At 40.4% G+C, this 18,146-nt stretch overlaps 1 protein-coding gene across 1 annotated transcript; it reads right to left on the bottom strand.

Annotated features, from left to right (window-relative positions):
• Nucleotides 1-549: 549 nt before the first annotated feature.
• LOC135471539 (ADP-ribosylation factor 4) lies at nt 550-7,551 on the bottom strand. The gene is made up of 6 exons (XM_064750806.1): nt 7,353-7,551; nt 4,247-4,327; nt 3,918-4,027; nt 3,602-3,673; nt 2,963-3,088; nt 550-2,414 (listed from the first exon to the last, which is right to left on the bottom strand). Exons 1-6 carry the CDS (start codon nt 7,417-7,419, stop codon nt 2,325-2,327), a joined length of 546 nt encoding a protein of 181 aa, XP_064606876.1. The 5' UTR covers nt 7,420-7,551; the 3' UTR covers nt 550-2,324.
• Between the last annotated feature and the right edge of the window lie 10,595 nt (nt 7,552-18,146).

Below are 18,146 nucleotides of genomic sequence, written 5' to 3'. Positions count from 1 at the left end.
TTTCATGTCAGTCCTACATGAATATGACACTCCTTTTCATGTGTCAGTCATACATGTACAGGACACTCCTTTTCATGTGTCAGTCCTACATGAATATGACACTCCTTTCCATATGTCAGTCCTATATGAATATGACACTCCTTTTCATGTGTCAGTCCTACATGTACAGGACACTCCTTCTCATGTGTCAGTCATACATGTACAGGACACTCCTTTTCATGTGTCAGTCCTACATGAATGACACTCCTTTCCATATGTCAGTTTGATATGAATATGACACTCCTTTCCATATGTCAGTCCTATATGAATATGACACTCCTTTTCATGTGTCAGTCCTCCATGAATGGGACACTCCTTTTCATGTGTCAGTCCTACGTCTCAATCATAATCTTGCAGCTACAACCTGAAACACGGTGACATCCCACGAGTTTTTATTCTGAGTTTTCAATGGTTTTATTCGCGTTATGATTGTGGAGTGTGCTACGAACACACACCACACACTTATAACATGGCACATGAAAACTTTAAGAAAGACTTGAAAAATGGAAATATTTTGAAATATCTGACCCTCTTTATTGACAGCAATATGGGTTGGGAGGTTTTTACAGACGAACACCCCTGTTGGGGTCCAACAGATTACCCCCCAGAGCTACACAAAATATACAATCTGAAATAGCCGTTCACTAGATGCAATAACCTAATTGCAGTGGGGTTTGAAGTGACACAGTCTCAAGTCGATTAATAATACAACAAAGTGGAATAAATAAATCTTGCCAAAGTTTGCTGATGAGCTCTGGCAACTTTTTATTAGTTGCTTGAATATAAACCGAGATATAACAAGCTTTGACCATTATGGTGAAATTTCCAATATACATAAATACAGCTTAAAAAAAAATTACACATGAAACTATGAACTTGGAAGCAGCTGCTCTTGTTATCAAAAATGTGTTAACAAGATGCAGTAATTAATGTTGTATATATTCACATTTTGGTCATTTAAGGCTTCTCTGAGAGTAATAATACATTTGAAATACACATTTCTGGGCAGATGCAATATGATTCAATTATTTCACAAGCAAGTTTTGCCAAAATTTCAAATGAACACTCTTTTGTCTTTTACAATAACACCAAAATATCCAGTTCAAGAAGAGAAGATGTGCTATACATCTGTCAACATGATCTAAGCAATGCATGTGCTAAATATTGTAACCATGTGCTATGTACTGCTCGTCACATTTCTGTATCATGAAGGGCACCTAAATAATGCTGGATTCTGTGATCTAGGTGCGATTTCCATTTATCCTATCCCCCCCCATACACTGTTCAGACAAGGGCATGTCATATTTCTCTTTTAGTCCACAAAACTATTATGAAAGCATATGTCTGTAATTGACTTGTGAGCCACTGTAGAATATTACTCATCCTTCACACACACGATGTAATATGTTTGTCACAAGAAGGAAAAACTGCATCAGTTGTCTCATATCAATCCCATTCATTCAGCAGATCTTATTAATAAGCCCTCTTGTTCACCAAAAGTATAATTTTAGAAAGCTTTCGGAAACACATCACACATTTTCTTCTGTAATCTGTAGACATCATAGTAAAACATCACAAGAACTGACCAAGCTTTGGAAAGGAAAGCTCGACCAGTACCACAATACAGTTAAATACATCTTTTTACAAATGAGAAGAATAAGGCCACAAACAAAACATACGGCTACAATACCTATAATGTGATCAAATCAAATACACACACTCCCCAGAAACATATGGACATGTTTTGTCAGGATATAACAACTTCAGGTGAACCCAACATAATTACAGTTGCTTTGGAGAAGTACAGGTTTGGCTTACAAACTAAATGCTGGAAATATGACACAGACCATCATCTGAGATGCAGAGTATTGATGAGGATACAAAGATGTAACGTACTGATAACCAAATCAATCCACATGTTGGATGAGTCTTTCTTACCTTAATTAACTGGAATGATGTCAAAGTAAAGATGTCAATCTTCCATGCTGTCTTTCAACCCTAATCATAGTTTCCCCAAACAACTTAGCTATCAACACAATGAAACAGAGTTTGTTGCTTTTTCTTGTATAAGCAGCCAAATACTGCAGCTGACAGATTCAAATTTCAAATCAGTCTTTTGCTGCATATTGTATAGAGCAAGAATTCACCGACATTATTTCCCATGACTTCACAACACAATGTCCACGTTTTCAATTTGGACAGCTCACTGAGGAAATAGCCCCATCCTTAATACACTTACCATAGTTTACAATGCTACACATAAACAATGAATGTACAGATTTGTTTTATGGCCGTTTGGCCAATTCTTGCGACAGCCAATCCAGTCCCTCGTAAAGTCCAGTGCCTTGGGTAGCACATGTGGCCTGAATGTACCACTGAAAATAAGGAAAAAAGTTGTAACAGACAAAACATAGTGATAAAACAAAGCAATACAGGTACATAAAATATTGATACTGATGCATTTCATCCATTTTTAGTCATTTGGTAGAGTACCATGAAACTGACTGTTCACTGAATGTACCACTAAAAATAAGGAAAAAAGTTGTAACAGACAAAACATAGTGATAAACCAAAGCAATACAGGTACATAAAATATTGATACTGATGCATTTCATCCATTTTTAGTCATTTGGTAGAGTACCATGAAACTGACTGTTTACTGAAGAAAATTTAACATGCATTACAACATTCAAATTCCGAAATGGTTTGATGAGTCACAGGCAGCGTCCAAACCAGAGATTACACAAAAATACTCAACCTTTATTGGTCCAGTGCCTCTTGTCTGTAGCATGGGCAACACACTCACTGATTAAGCCAAGGACTTCTTTCAGGTACCCCACCCCCTTCACAATTATGACTGAATTAATTTTAATGTCATATTCTATACATGTAGGACACAGATAAAACAGCATACGTTACTCACACTTTTGTTTCGTAGCTGATTTAAGGCTAACTTCTCTGTTAATTCTGCAGCTGGCATAGCGTTAGGTAAATCCTGTTTGTTAGCAAATACAAGTAGGGCAGCATCCCTCAATTCATCCTCACTCAGCTGAAAAATCAAACGTTTGTATATTTACAGAAACATATCCTCTATCTGCAAATATTTTTTCTTTCACTTTGTATTAACTGGAGACCAATTCCAAGAAATAAAATTTACTTTTATTCAAGCAGAGTTCTTCAAAAAAAAAAAAAATGGTACATTAAGAGAATTCATATCCCAGGCCTGGGTTTCAAACTTGACGTGATTTATAATACACGCAATGACCAGCACCAGAGATTTCTTCAAGCACACACAACATTTACATGCTGATTTTTAAACTGGATTTAAGATTCTACAATGTGAACCTGCCTTGTAGTCCACTAGCACAGGGAGGGATTGTAAACCCCTCTAAAAGATAGTAACTTTTTGGAGTTACGATCGCAATGGCCGGCCAAACTTCACATTAAAGGCAGTCTGTATATCCCAAACGATCCAAATCTGAATACAATGATAAAAATGTATGTTTTATATTCAAACTATGAGTCTAAAACAGTATATAATATGAACATAATATCCACATACCATCTTCATTAGTTCCTCTTTAGCTTCCACTATTCTTTCCCTGTCATTGCTATCAACAACAAATATCAAGCCCTGAAAATAAAAAAAGGTAAGATAAAATGTATTCTGGCATGGAAACAAGCCAAGCTTGTGTAAAAAAAAAAACAAATATGAAGTTTGCTTTAAATCAAAGCTATGATATTATTATTATTCAATTAACCAGGACATTTTCTTCTCCTGCTGGGTGTGTGTGTGTGGGCTGGTTAATTGGATGGGTTCTCTTGCATATTGAACATGATGCAGTTCCCAAAATTAAGAAATGCAAACTGTAACAAACCTGTGTATTCTGAAAGTAGTGTCGCCATAGAGGTCTGATTTTGTCCTGACCACCAACATCCCATACTGTGAAGTTAATGTTTTTGTATTCTACTGTTTCCACATTAAAACCTGTAAAGAAAAAAAAAACAATTGTCAATAAAATATTGTGACCACATATAAGGTAAGAGGGCCCATATTGAACTGTCACATTTACTTCACGATGCTGACAGACAACTTGTACACAAGATGACAGTACAGCTGTTATAAGTGGCATTTTATCTTCAACCTCATCATTACTGACTGAAAGGTAAAGCTGTCACACTGGTACTGAAAAAATTAGGTACTCACCAATAGTTGGTATGGTTGTTACAATTTCACCAAGTTTAAGCTTGTAGAGAATTGTTGTCTTTCCAGCAGCATCAAGACCAACTGTAATAAAACATAATGGATTAACGTTAATCATGGCCACATCTTTACACTCGACCTAAGCACATAAATTTGACTTTCATGACAAGGTGAATTACAAACTTTGTAAAAAAAAAAAAACACTCTCAATGAAAAGTAAAAAGTAGGTCACTGGTAGGGAGGGTTAAAACTACTTGGATATCTTTTGTCAAAGATAATGAAGAGCCCAGAGACAGATTTGGCTATTCCTGCATTAACTAACTGGCTTTGAGAGAGTGAGTGCTTGGGGTTTAATGTCGCACTTAACAATTTTTCAGTCATATGACTACGAAGGAGTCCTCAGAGTGCATGTAGTGTGCTTCCTTGTTGCAGGACGGATTTCCACAGCTCTTTTATCTAGTGCTCCCCCACGGAGACGACTTAGTAAAGACAAGAAAACCGCCCTGCCCGAGCCATTATACTGATAAGGGTCAACCAGTCATTGCACTATCTCCTTCATGCTGAATGCCAAGTGACGAAGGTACAACTTCCTCTTTCAAGGTCTTAAATTTAACTGACCCTGGATCTAAAGCCTCCCGAAGCTGATGCTCTACGAACTGTGCTATAGGGGATGGTAAGTGGCTTTGAAGTCAATGATGTGTGTGGCAATATTCCTAACACTTGTGTAGCTTATGTAAACCTAGAGCATAACTGTCCAAGACAAATCATTCAAGAAGATTGGTCAAATCATCCCAGACCTAGAGTCATTTATTATGCAGGACATTGTCACTTCGCCTGAGATTAAGAACTGATGTAAAATTTATTCTCAATTTAATATTTATTACAGTTTCAACTTTTATAGAGATACTGGAGAAGATCAACATAAGTATCTCCATACAGCATGGTGTCTGTACACCTAGTTTACCAAAATATTAACTTGAAGAACATTCAGCACTGAACAATCTACATCTTCAGTAATTTCAACGTCAGGTTGCTCAGGTCTCCTGCTGAGGACTCATTGACAAATGTAAGGTGACTTGATGTCAGCTAAATTATAAGGTCAATCCAGTTACACTCAGGTAACTGTTTACTCAGGAGCAAAGCATCACCTTAAGTTACTAAGATCATGAGAGCTGCAATGGATGAGGGAAGGTAGACCCTGGAAGACACTGTCAGAGTAAACTTTTCGAAGTCACTACATGAAGCTGGTTGCTTGTGATTCTAAAGCAGAAATCTGGCAAGAATTCATGCATGTCTTCCTACAGTCAGCATCAGGGTATGTACATTTCATTTGACACATGTTGATTTCTGGAAATGTGCTATGTATTAAATTTCAATATATGTTGTTTTAGTACTTGCTTATCCAAGACCTTAAAAGTGTCTGTATGTATGCGTCACCCTGCATTTGGCCTTCTCAAATTTATACAAAACCCATAGATTCTGGAAAGTAAATCTGTCAAGTACACCACGCAGAATATTTTACACATATGCCGGCAATTAACATTTCAGTGGGAGGAAACTGAGCACAGCCTAGGGACACACAAGCATCTACAGGTGGCTGGAAGGCCTTCCCACGTACACCCAGATAGCAAGGCAGGATGGGCTGGACTTGAACTCACATCGACCACATTGGTAGCAGGATCTTTAGTCATTGTTTTGCGTTAAACAGCTAACTACTCAGCCCTTATTAGTTTATTATACTTTGTGTTTATCAAGCTTTATTAGACACCTGCTAATAGATAGATCACACCAATTTGAACAAAATATTTCTACATGATTTTGCTCTGGGACGATTTGACTCTACCCATTACGATACATTTATGTAATGGGACTGAGGGTAAAATTGTACCTCAAATGGCTCACCTTGGAATCATGTGATTTCACGATAACTCATGGGAGCAGTGAAAAAATTTATTGTACATTAACTATATTAATAATGTCCAAAAACTACACAGTTTCAGAGTATTGTAAGGCTGAGGTTGCTGTCCAGTGTGCTTTGTTTGTCCTTTTCCCACTTCTCACATGCTCAAGGTGAAAAGCAGATTACTCTATAATCTGGCATCACACACCCTGCCACGTGATGTATGTAGCAGTTGCATAAAAAATATCCCACCTTCATCTATCTAATGATTCTACTTTGATCACTTCCAAATTGCTCTAGTTTTGGCATCAATTCAGTTGGTACTAATTAGTAAACATGTTAATTCAGTTTGTTTAATATGTGGTACAAAACAGAGCTCATACGGTTTTTTGGGTCTGAAAAAAGAAGTAAATTACCTAATTCTTCCAAAATTTGGCTCTTGTTAGTTACTCCCACTTTACAGCTCAAACCTGAGATGAATGCACCTTCATGTTTGTACAAACTGATATCATACAAAATGCACATATTAATGTAGGAAAGGTAAAAAATTCCAATGCTTTCAGTTTTTATGAGAACTTAGAGTGCATAACAATGGAATAGGTCACATCTGCATTTCAGGATGCTCAACACTACACTCACCACAACAGGGCAGCCATGGTAAAATTAGCACCCAGTCACGGACAGTGGTATTTTAAGTTTGAGGTTGCAGCTGCTTTGCACAACCAATAAAACAACATTTCAAAGTAACACTTTCTACTTGTCATTTTCATTGTTTTTACTATCTGTCACTGTGAACGGAGGCATGATTTCCAATGCAGGAAATTCAATGAAAGACCGGTTCACTTTCCAAATACTTTACACTGTACACAGGCAGCATGTCGATTACAAGTTTCACAATGTTTATCCTTCTGTCACTTAAAACCACTTAATCATCAAGCTGTATTACGTTCCCCCCCTTCTGATGGAACACCTATGTGAGTTGTTGACTTGTCAAAGTATAAAATTCGAAACAGATGAGTCATAAGCAGAAGCTTTCTGTTATTTAGATTAATACATGAACACAACAGTTTCAGCCTTTCCAGTGATGATGTATTAATTAAGTCGAAAAGAAATTAAGCGAAGCTTAAGAAAATGAGCAGCAGTATTCAAACCTGAAAGGTGGTGTTGTTGTTGTTGTTGTTGTTGTAGAAGACACTGGCATAAACTTACCCATCAAGATTCGCATCTGTTTTTTGCTAAACAAACGAGTAAATAAATTAGATATTGTCAGCCCCATTTTCAATCAAGACGCCTCTAGTGAGGTCCAAAATTTTGATAACACGGGCAGCTGGACAGGCTTCCTGGAGAATGAAAAGGATCTGAAATATCAACGAGTTTAGACTCCGCCTGCCACGTCAATTTCACACACCGTGTTTTACGTGACGTCATGCGCTTTGAGCAATCCCGAGATGCATTTCGAGAGGTATGTCCCAGCTCACAGTCACAACATAAAGATTACAGAAAATGGCATGCGCGTGGCCAGAAAAATCTAATAACTAAGCATCACTCTACTGTGGCGTCTTGCAATATTATACTGCGCAAAAAAGGCACGGGCAGGCAAGTTTGTTGTTTATGTCGCATGGAACTTAGAGCTATATGCCTATCGGACTTACACTATCCTGCAGCTACACGTTGGCCTATACCAACTGCGCACGGAAACTTTAGGCCTACATACAATGCAATTTTCCTCATGTGTTTTGCTCGGCTCAAAATGATCTTTAAAATAAATCCAACCACCTGGACATTTTTCATAGGGCTTGACATATAGTTCATTTTAATGTTTACCTTTCTTTTTATGAGAGTTACTTAGCGTGGGCGGTTTTTGAAGTACAAATGTTCATCCCACATGTACTGAAATAATGGTCTGTTTTTAATAACAATTTTTCTGCAACGTCGGTTTTGTATTTTCATGCAACCGTGGCTGCAGTTGTCGTAAGGTTGTGAATATTGATTATTTCTCAAAGATTTTGCTTTTCCAGATCACAAGATATAGTGTCACGAAGTTATATATACCTGTTTTTCCAAACTGATAATGTGCCAAAATCACAAAATCAGGTTTGTGTAGGTTTGCTTGTTTTAACTTTCAGTACACATATAGAAGTAGCATATATTAATATGTATACAATTCTCCCATGGAAGGGCAAATCATCTACAGTGTAATTTGACAAAACAGTGGACTCATTTGTCTCCAAACACCATCGTTGTTTCCAATTTAGTGACCGTGTTTCCATGCGATGACGTTGCAGTTCTATTCAGCCCAAAAAACAGAATCATTAATATATTTGTACAATATATGCACTCATCGGTGTTGAGTTATTCATTTCATTATGGTTTATCGTCATTCCAAGATCACTTCACTTAGGACGAGTTGCAAGATTCATCAGTGAAGGAAAGATAACCAATGTAACCACCGACTTTGGCGCGTTACTGACAATTCCCCTAAATCAGACGCACGCCTTTTTCCTGATCCGAAGGCCTGATCAAAAAGTGCATGTATATATGTGAATGATATTGATTTCAATAGGACGAATAGGACGGCAAGTTTACCACCAAGGCCCAGTAAAAACATGGGTTTTTCTTTCCACCGATTCTCCTCCATACGAGTTTATTGCTTGTATTAGTCAATCTACACCAACCTTTCCCCGACATGCATAAATTTAATGTTGAATTCTGGATAAATTGTTGCAATGTTTTTTGTTGACAGTGGTTCTCCTGGCAAAGGCGTCAACAGTTGAGCTAAACGTCTATTTCAGTTTTTTTCAGGCAGGCTTAAATAGTCATTAACACCTCAATTGGCACATACGGCAGATACGGCAAATCGCCTCTAAGGCGATATAGCTCCTTCAGAGCTTCCGAGACCAGGGACTCTTGGTCTCCTCACGTTGAAATTGCTTCCTACGCCCCTGACACAATAACATTTAACTTTAAAAGGAATACCTGAATGAAGCAGATATAAAACACCTAATTGTCATTAGAAAATTAAGGCCGAGGATTAAATCATTATGCCTACTTCAAAGCTAGCAGGCTTTGAAAAAATAATAATAATAACTATAAAGGGGTTGTTACTCGATATGTTGGTTTATATCAAATCATTTTCAAAATCTGATATTTCAGTAGCGCGTCTTGTAATAATTTGAAGAATGGAAGGACATTTTTTTTTTGTTTTCGGCTTTAACAGAAGAGTCATTATTGGCGTTTGTTATGAAAATACTGTCCGCATTACAGGTATATTTGGGTAGCTATATACCTTGTTTTAGGAGGGGCCTCCGTCGCAATGAGAATCTCACCGCGCGTGCCAGCGCGCATAGTGAGCATCTCACCGCGCGTGGCAGCGCGCGCAATGAGCCTTCCATTGCTGTGTCCATGTTGTGTATAACCCACGACCATCCGCAGATTGCTGCGAGACCATCCCACGTTCGGCCGTAGATTATATACGACGGCGACCAGCATTAATTATGGTGCTGGCTTCCTCTACGGCCGAACGTGGGAAGGTCTGGCAAGTGAAATATTCTCGAGTGCATTTAGCAGCCGTGATTTGCACGATCCGATCTGAGAAAACAGGGTTAAATATCTCATGCACGACTGAGCTGTTGTAACAAGCCGTTACTCTGACAAAATATGGTCTAAGGGAGGTAACCTCGTGAAAACTTGACAGCATATATATGTTACGCTATTTATAATACAATATATGCAAACCTCTGAGGACAAATAAATGTTTTTATATTTGTTCAGTTTGTTTTATAGTCTTTTCATTTTCTTTTACGTGTAACCATCTGTTTTCTCTCCCTTTTTTTTAAAAGCCGACCTATTTTCGTCCCCTCCCTCGCGATCTTCCATAGGTCTTTCCAAGAGACGATCGGTTTAATTTGCAGTGAGCAGCCACGCATGGAATTTACCTTAGACCGACTTCAGTGTTATCAACAACAACAAGGTGTAAGAAGCCAGCTTCTCTGGGGGCTTGCCTGACCCCATAATATACGGTCTTTGATTGGTTTACATTTAACCTGCCAGCTAATAAAACAGCTGTTATCCAATCGAATGTACTTTGCCAGTCGAGATAACTGGCTGGCTGGCTGGAGTTTCAAAAAAGGGGAAGGTTTTAGTGTGACATGATACTACATATAAGGTTAATGGTCACAGCGATGTAGCAATTCCATTACGAGTGCCAGCGTCTTTATCAGCTACAGCTGACTTCCGTCTTCTGTACCTGAAAACTTTGCTCCAAGGATGGCTTATATTTTACTACCAGTATTTATAGATGGGTCTGCGCGAGGATCCTCGGTCCCCCAAACATCTTACCTAATGTTAAAAGTTCACAGCTGATTTGCTGGCTACAATCCTCTAATACCTGAACTTCTTAAAGACTTATTTTCATGTCATTAGTAACCGGCCACATGTACATGTAATTCTTTGAATATAGATAATAACACTCTGTAATGGGGGCATATCAGTACAACGTACAATATTAAATCTTATTCACGTGTTGCTTTTTTCTATTTTGAGGAAGGGCCTAAAGTCAACTAGGCCGGCTGGCCTCTTGATTTTCGAGACTTTCGATGTTTGAGTCTACCCCATTTAAACTTTGAGTGTGGCTTACTGGATTAATTTTCTCTGAATACTGTCGCTGTTTTTATCATTTAATTTTATACACGTATCAAGGGTTCATATAAACGTGTAAACGTATCAAAGGTGATAGGCTGGATTTGCACAAGGCCATGAAATGAAACAAAAATATTACTTTTCATCAAAGAACTCTCCATTCTTTCCTCAAAAAAGTTGATGTCCTGTTTATGTTTTTTTTTTTTTTTTGGGATCGCTAAATTTACTCCGCATACATCTGAATACTCCGAATCTGGAAGCCAAGGGCTCACAGGAACCTAGGCGGCGTCTGCACCCTGGCCTGGCTCCGCTCGCTCGGCTCCATCGTAAGGCTCGGTCGGCTCTCATCGCAAGGCTCGGCTGGCTCTCATCACAAGGCTCGGCCGGCTCTCATCGCAAGGCTCAGTCGGCTCTCATCGCAAGGCTCAGTCGGCTGTCATCGCAAGGCTCGGTCGGCTCTCATCGCAAGGCTCGGTCGAAGAAGATGCACTCCCCGAATTTTTTTTTTTTTTTTGCACTCTCAGTTTAACAATTCCTACCTAACACCATGTCGCAAATTCGCCCCTATGGATGGCAACTTTGCCCCTTCGCTTTATCGCCCTTGGTATCACTGGAGGCATACTGTGGCCCTCATTGGCCATCATAGTACATGTATATACTGTGTGTTCATAGGGAAACGCTGAAAACAGCGAATGTTTCGAAACAGCGACTAAAATAAGAGAGTCCCTCTTTTCAGATCCAACAGAGGCATGAGACGGGGTGGGGTGGGATGGGATGGAGTCGGGGTGGGACGGGATAGGATGTGGCTGGGTTGAGAAGCGCATTGGACCAATGACGTTCCAGGGTAAGGTTGTGTTGGGTGAGGCCTACATGCAGGGTATTGGGGAGGGTTATAACAGTGCGTGATTAAACCGTTGCCGGCCTATGGCCGACGAAGAGCAGTGGATCGTTTGAACTAGGCTATACCCCACAGAAATTGTAAAACCTGGTGTATATAAATGGGAAATAAGTGTGTGACAGCATGAAAAAATAAACCTGGTTCATTCTTTTTTGTTTCAGGTATGTGCATGAATTTTTTGTGAACTTAATTGTGAACTTAACTTTCTCCTCAGTTAGTCCTGGATGTATCATGGGCCATATACTGGCCGTTAATCACGAAGTACTGTGAACCGGTACAATACACACGTGGCATGCGGCATAACTGGGGAAGATCATGCAGTTGGGTTACCTCCCTTAGACCGCGTGCAACCCCAATGTGTAGTCATATATTGTATGCCTCCTGGTGATCTCAGTGCACCTGGACGCGGAATCAACCCTGTAACCTAAGTACAGTCCGATGCAACACGTATTTATATAGTGATTTAGGTTGACAGAAACACTGAACATACCGTGCTAGCTAATGAGAACCAAAAGTTTTCCGAAAAGCATGTTGGCTATAATGAAGGGTAATTCCATTTGGACGAAGCAGCATAGACAATTCACGACAGCTTTATTTAAGCTCTGTTACCTTTTCTCACTACTTGGTGACCTTTTATTTATATCAAAATATAGGTCTGTTTCTTCAACACCGACAAAAGATATTACACTTGACATTGTGATGGCATACTTTGCTTTGTATCGCAAATGTTCAATAATCAGCAATACTAGATATATTGGAGTAATTTCACGAATAAACAGAGACAAAAAGAGACATAAACCAAAAAATGTTAAAAAACCCCAAAACAAAACAAAAATAACAGTGCATCTTATATTGGCCTTCAGCATATTGATTTATAAAGCCTGAACGATTAACCCAACGGCCTGTACAGTCTTAATGCACCTTATGACTTTATTGATGCGTCATTTCTGGGAATAGGTACACCATAATACTCTGTGCTGAAAACTGGGAATGTCCCGGGAATGGTACAAAAGTCGGATGAGTCCCTGTTTTCAGAGAATTGTAGTGCAATGCAGTCAGGGGGTGGACGCGGTGTTGTGGGGAGGGGGTGGGGTCGGCAGGGGTGGGGGCGTCCATCCTGGGAGTATACATGTAGGTACACTATAATAGGCCTACTCTGTGCTGAAAACCGGGAATGTCCCCGGAATGGTGCAAAAGTCGGATGTGTCCCTGTTTTCAGAGGGATTGAGATTGAGGTTTTAAAAATACGTCGGTTGTAAAAAAAAAAAAAAAAGAAAAAAAAAGAGAAGAAAAGAAAAGAAAAAATCAGATTGTTACACGTTAAAAGAAAATGAAAAGACAAATTGAACAAATATAAAAACATTTATTTGTCGTCAGAGGTTTGCGTGTATTTTGTTATAAACAGCGTAACATATGTTGTCAAGTTTTCACGAGGCTACCTTCCTTAGACCATACCTTGTCAGTGGATCGGCGTCTACATATGTCGCGCTACAGGTTAAGAGGACATGCTTCCCTGCATGGAGATAAAGATCTCTGGGACATTATTCGAAATATTAATCAAATAGGGAGAGATAAACTCCAGATTCAAGTATGTACTCAGGAATTGTTACATGACTTATATATGATCTATGTATGTAAGTCTGTGCATGTGTGGATCCCGTGACACTGGAGACACACGACTTAATGTTAGATAAATCGGTAATTTTGATTAAAACAGCACGTACACCTGTGCAAATATATATATATATATATATATAATATATATATATATATATATATATATATATATATATATATATAAGTGATTTATTTTTGTTTTTTTTAAGTGCGCTCTCGGATGTGCGTTGTATATATGCTGCCACATACGGATAATACCCGTCCAACACGTACAAGTTGATGTAGGTTTTCTGAAATAAGAGAATGTCGCTGGACTGCGCCACGTGTCAAATCATTCCCTGCTTTCAGAAAACAATGCCGACCAAATGACCAGCGTAATATCAGACAACTACCATGATATTGTACATGTTATTATTATGTAAATGCTTCATTTCTCTGATCATGTTTTATCACATCTACAGGCCTGCTATCATTCCGACTAGATGGATAGGCCGAAAGGCCCATGCACGCTTTGCAAAGTCGCACCTTCTCTGGCATGGTTGAAAAACTGTTTCCCTTAGACCTGCTGTGAATCCGGGACTCATAGTACACTCTTTGCATCATCGACAGATAATTTTGACAATTTAATATTTTTTCCATATTATTATTGAAAGGCATTATTAACCGCAAATCCGAACATTCAAAAACTACTCTTTCATTAAATGACAAGACGCATTAAATTATCTCCCTTTGACCACGCTTAGCTCCACCCAAGAGAACGGTCGGGATGACGACCATGCCGGTAGCCGTATATGGTGTCTGAATCAGGATCATGCGATGTTCAAGCGTGTACACGGCTAACTCGCAACCTAGAAATTTGATTATACAGCGTATAGGAAAATACACTACTTCGACTACAAACAGTGCTAATTAATGAAAGCACAAAAGACACGCATGAAATTTCACTTCAGCAGGGCCGAACTGTATAGATACCGTACCAACATGGCCAACAGGGCCGGGTTGTATAGGCTGCCTACGAGCCTATACACGCTGTACACGCTGCCAGTAGGACCGAGCCATATACCCAGCCTACGGGATCGAGCCGTATACAGTGCCTACAGGATCGAGCCGTATACGCTGCCAGGAGGGTGAGCCGTTTATGCTGCCTGCAGGATCGAACCGTACACGCTGCCAAAAGGGCCGAGCCGTATACACTGCCTACAGGTCCGAACTGTATACGCTGCCTACAAGATCGAGCCTTATACGCTGTTTACAGGATCAAACCGTACACGCTGCCAACAGGACCGGGCCGTATACGCTGCCCACAGGATCGAGCGGTAAACGGTGCCTACAGGATCGAGCCGTATACGCTGTCAGGAGGGTGAGCCGTATACGCTGCCTGCAGGACCGGGCCGTATACGCTGCATACAGGGCCGAGCTGTGTACGTTGCCTGCAGGATCGAGCGGTATACGCAGTCTACAGGATCGAACCGTACACGCTGCCAACAGGTCCGAGCCGTATACGGTGCCTACAGGGCCGAGCCGTATACGTTGCCTACAGGATCGAGCGGTATACGGTGCCTAAAGGATCGAGCCGTATATGTTGCCTACAGGATCGAGCCATATACGCTGTCAACAGACATATACGCTGTCAGGAGAGATAGGTGCACTATCGGCTTTTCTGTTACCTCCCACCACCACAACCCCCATCCCATTTGATTAAGATGGTGCTAATTTTTCCTCTCCTATTTTAATGATTACTAAAAAAATTCATCTGTTTTAACCGAATTTTAACAGAATGTTTGTTTAACAGAATACGTCGCCAGCAGGGCCGAACCCATATATATATATATATATATATATATATATATATATATATATATATATAGATATATATATATGCCGCCAACGTGGCCGAACCGTATGTACACTGTCACAACTAGGCCGAGCCGTATATACGCTGTCAACAGGGGGGGGGGGGGGCGCATATACGCTGTCAACAGGGCCGAGCCGTATACACGTTGACTACAGGGCCGAGCCGTATATACACTTCAAACAGGACCGAGTCGCATATACGCTGTCAACTGGGCCGAGCCGTATATACGCTGTCAATAGCGCCGAGCCGCGTATATACACTGCAAACAGGACCGAGCCGTATATACGCTGTCAACAGGGCCGAGCCGTATATACGCTGTCGTACGTGGGAAGGTGGTCATCAACCTGCGGATGATCGTGGGTTTCACCGGGGCTCTGTCTACCATAATGCTGGCCGCCGTCGTATAAGTGAAACACTCTTGAGTACGGCTTAAAAGACCAATCAAAGAAATAAATAAATATATACGCTGTCAATAGGGCCAAGCCGCATAAACGCTGCGAACAGAACCGAGACATATATACGATGGCAACAGGGCCGAGCCGTATATACGCTCTCAAGAGGGCCGAGCCGTACAGAGGCTGCGAAGAGTACCGAGTCGTATATACGCGGTTAACAGGGCCAAGCCGTATAAACGTTGTAAAGCAATGCCGAGCCGTGTACTTGTTGTCAACAGAATCAAGTCGTATATACGCTGCCAACAGGGTTAAGCCGATCCTGTTGGTCTCACATATACGGTTTGACCCTCTTTGCGTAAATATACAGCTCGGACCTGTTGACAAGGCATACACGGCTCGGACCTGATGACTAGGCATACACGGCTTGACCCTGTTGACAATGCATACACGGCTAGGACCTGTTGACAAGGCATACACGGCCCGGACCTGTCGACTATGCATATACGGCTAGGACCTGTTGACAAGGCAAACGCGGATCAGTCCTGCTGAGAAGGCATGCCTGGCTCGGTCCTGTTGACAAAGCATGCGCGGCTCGGTCCTGTTGAGAAGGCATACACGGCCCGAACCTGCAGACAAGACATACAGGGCTCAACCCTGTTGATAAGCCATACAGGACTCGACCCTTTTGGCAAGGCATGCGCGGCTCGACATTGTTGATAAGACATACACGGCTCGGACCTGTTGAGAAGGCATAGACGGCGCAGGACCTGCTGACAAGACATAGATAGACGGCTCGGCCATGTTGACAAGACATGCACAGCTCGGCCTTGTTGGCAAGGCATATACGACTCGGCGCTGTTCGAAAATTATAGCGAACATGAACGATGTAAGATTGTACCCAAGACTATTTTCATCTATTTTTTTTTTTTGTTGTAGGAATTTTTGATGCGCTATGAAAAGATTTTAAAGTAAGACAATATATTATAGCCTTTTATAGCCAAATCAGTGATGTATTTTCACATTACTTCATGCTTATTTAAGTGAAAGGCCGTAGCTGACTAGTGTTTATGTTCACTGAAAGACTACCATTCAAAGTCTTTTAAACCGTCATTAAATATGTTTTTAGATTTTTTTTTCAACCCACTAAAAGCTTAATGGAACTTAGTCTTGATACAGCTTCAGCGCGTCTCGGTCATCGACAGTAAAGTGTTTAGTCAAGGTCTCTAATGTTGAAGTTATTTTCCGCATTATAGTGAAAGCAGTAGCCTGTGGCAGATTAAAATTGTGGACTTCGGTGACGAAGGTCCAAGTGATAAATAGCTTTTTGGGAAATTGGACAAACTGGAAGGATATTTTGTCCACTGCTTTAACTCCTGATACAGTAAGCCTGTTATATCATTCACAGTTTAAGTAGCCTGCAGACGCACGGTCGGGATGTACTGGTTCAGGATGCGCTGGTGATTTTGACCGAGTTAAGCGGAATTAGATACAATCATGGAGCAAAGCGCCACAGATCCTGGACACTCTGTCCATATTTACTTACAAGAAAATTGTACCGGTACTCATTGTAAAATGGAGTGAGGGCGTTTGGTGGAATAACCTTGACACACTAGTCTTTGCAGTAAAGAATGTATATCACATGCAAACTAAATGTCCACTTCGAGGTTTCTTTCCGAAGAAGATACACAACCAAAAGAAAAACCTGATTAAGTTTACGAATAAAAATTCAAGGTTTAAAATTGTAAAGCCATTGTATTCAAATTATTCTCACCTGAAATAAATGCTTATATTCATTAATAAAGGACATTTTTGTTGTTGGGAGACCGATCGTTTCAAGTACATGTTGTTAAATTCTGTATTTATGCTAAATCATTCTACTCATATTGAAATCTTTATATCACTTTTATTTTCCTGCATGGATTAATTACTAACAAATGAAAAGATGTTATACAACGATGAGATATAAGATATGCATCTAAGTATTGTTCAGATTAGCTCAGGCTTGCCCTGCTTTGTCATTATAGCAGTGTTTTCATTTCCAGTATCTTCCAGTATTTTCTTATTTGAAGTGGAAAGTACATGAAATATAGGCTATACTGAGAATACAATGACTTTCCCCTGGGGATGTATTTTTCCTGGGGCTGTTTTTAAATGCGAGATACTTCAGGCCCTGGCCATTGACTGCTGATATCGACACAGAGCCTGTTTTTAAGCCGTGGCCGTTGAGTGCTAATATCGATACAGAAGCTGTGTTCACTGCCAGTTATTTCAGGCTGTGGCCGTTGACTTCTGATATCCAGTCCCACCCAGGGACTTTTTGAAATGAAATTGCATATCTTTAGCTGGGATTTAGCGATAGAGATCCACATATCGTCAGCTGTGTCGACAGAGATCCACATATCGCCAGCTGGATAGGGACTGATCCACATATATCGTCAGCTGAGTGGGCACAGATCCTCCTGTGGTCAGCTGGACGGGGATGATCCACGTATATCGTCAGCTGAGTGGGCACAGATCCACTTGTGGTCAGCTGGATGGGGATGGCCCACATATATCGTCAGCTGAGTGGGCACAGATCCTCCTGTGGTCACCTGGATGGG

This window comes from Liolophura sinensis, chromosome 7, assembly GCF_032854445.1.
Source record: "Liolophura sinensis isolate JHLJ2023 chromosome 7, CUHK_Ljap_v2, whole genome shotgun sequence".
Classification (NCBI taxonomy): Eukaryota; Metazoa; Mollusca; class Polyplacophora; order Chitonida; family Chitonidae; genus Liolophura; species Liolophura sinensis.
Note: the sequence above shows the minus strand (reverse complement) of the source record. Positions and strands in the feature narration are given on the sequence as shown.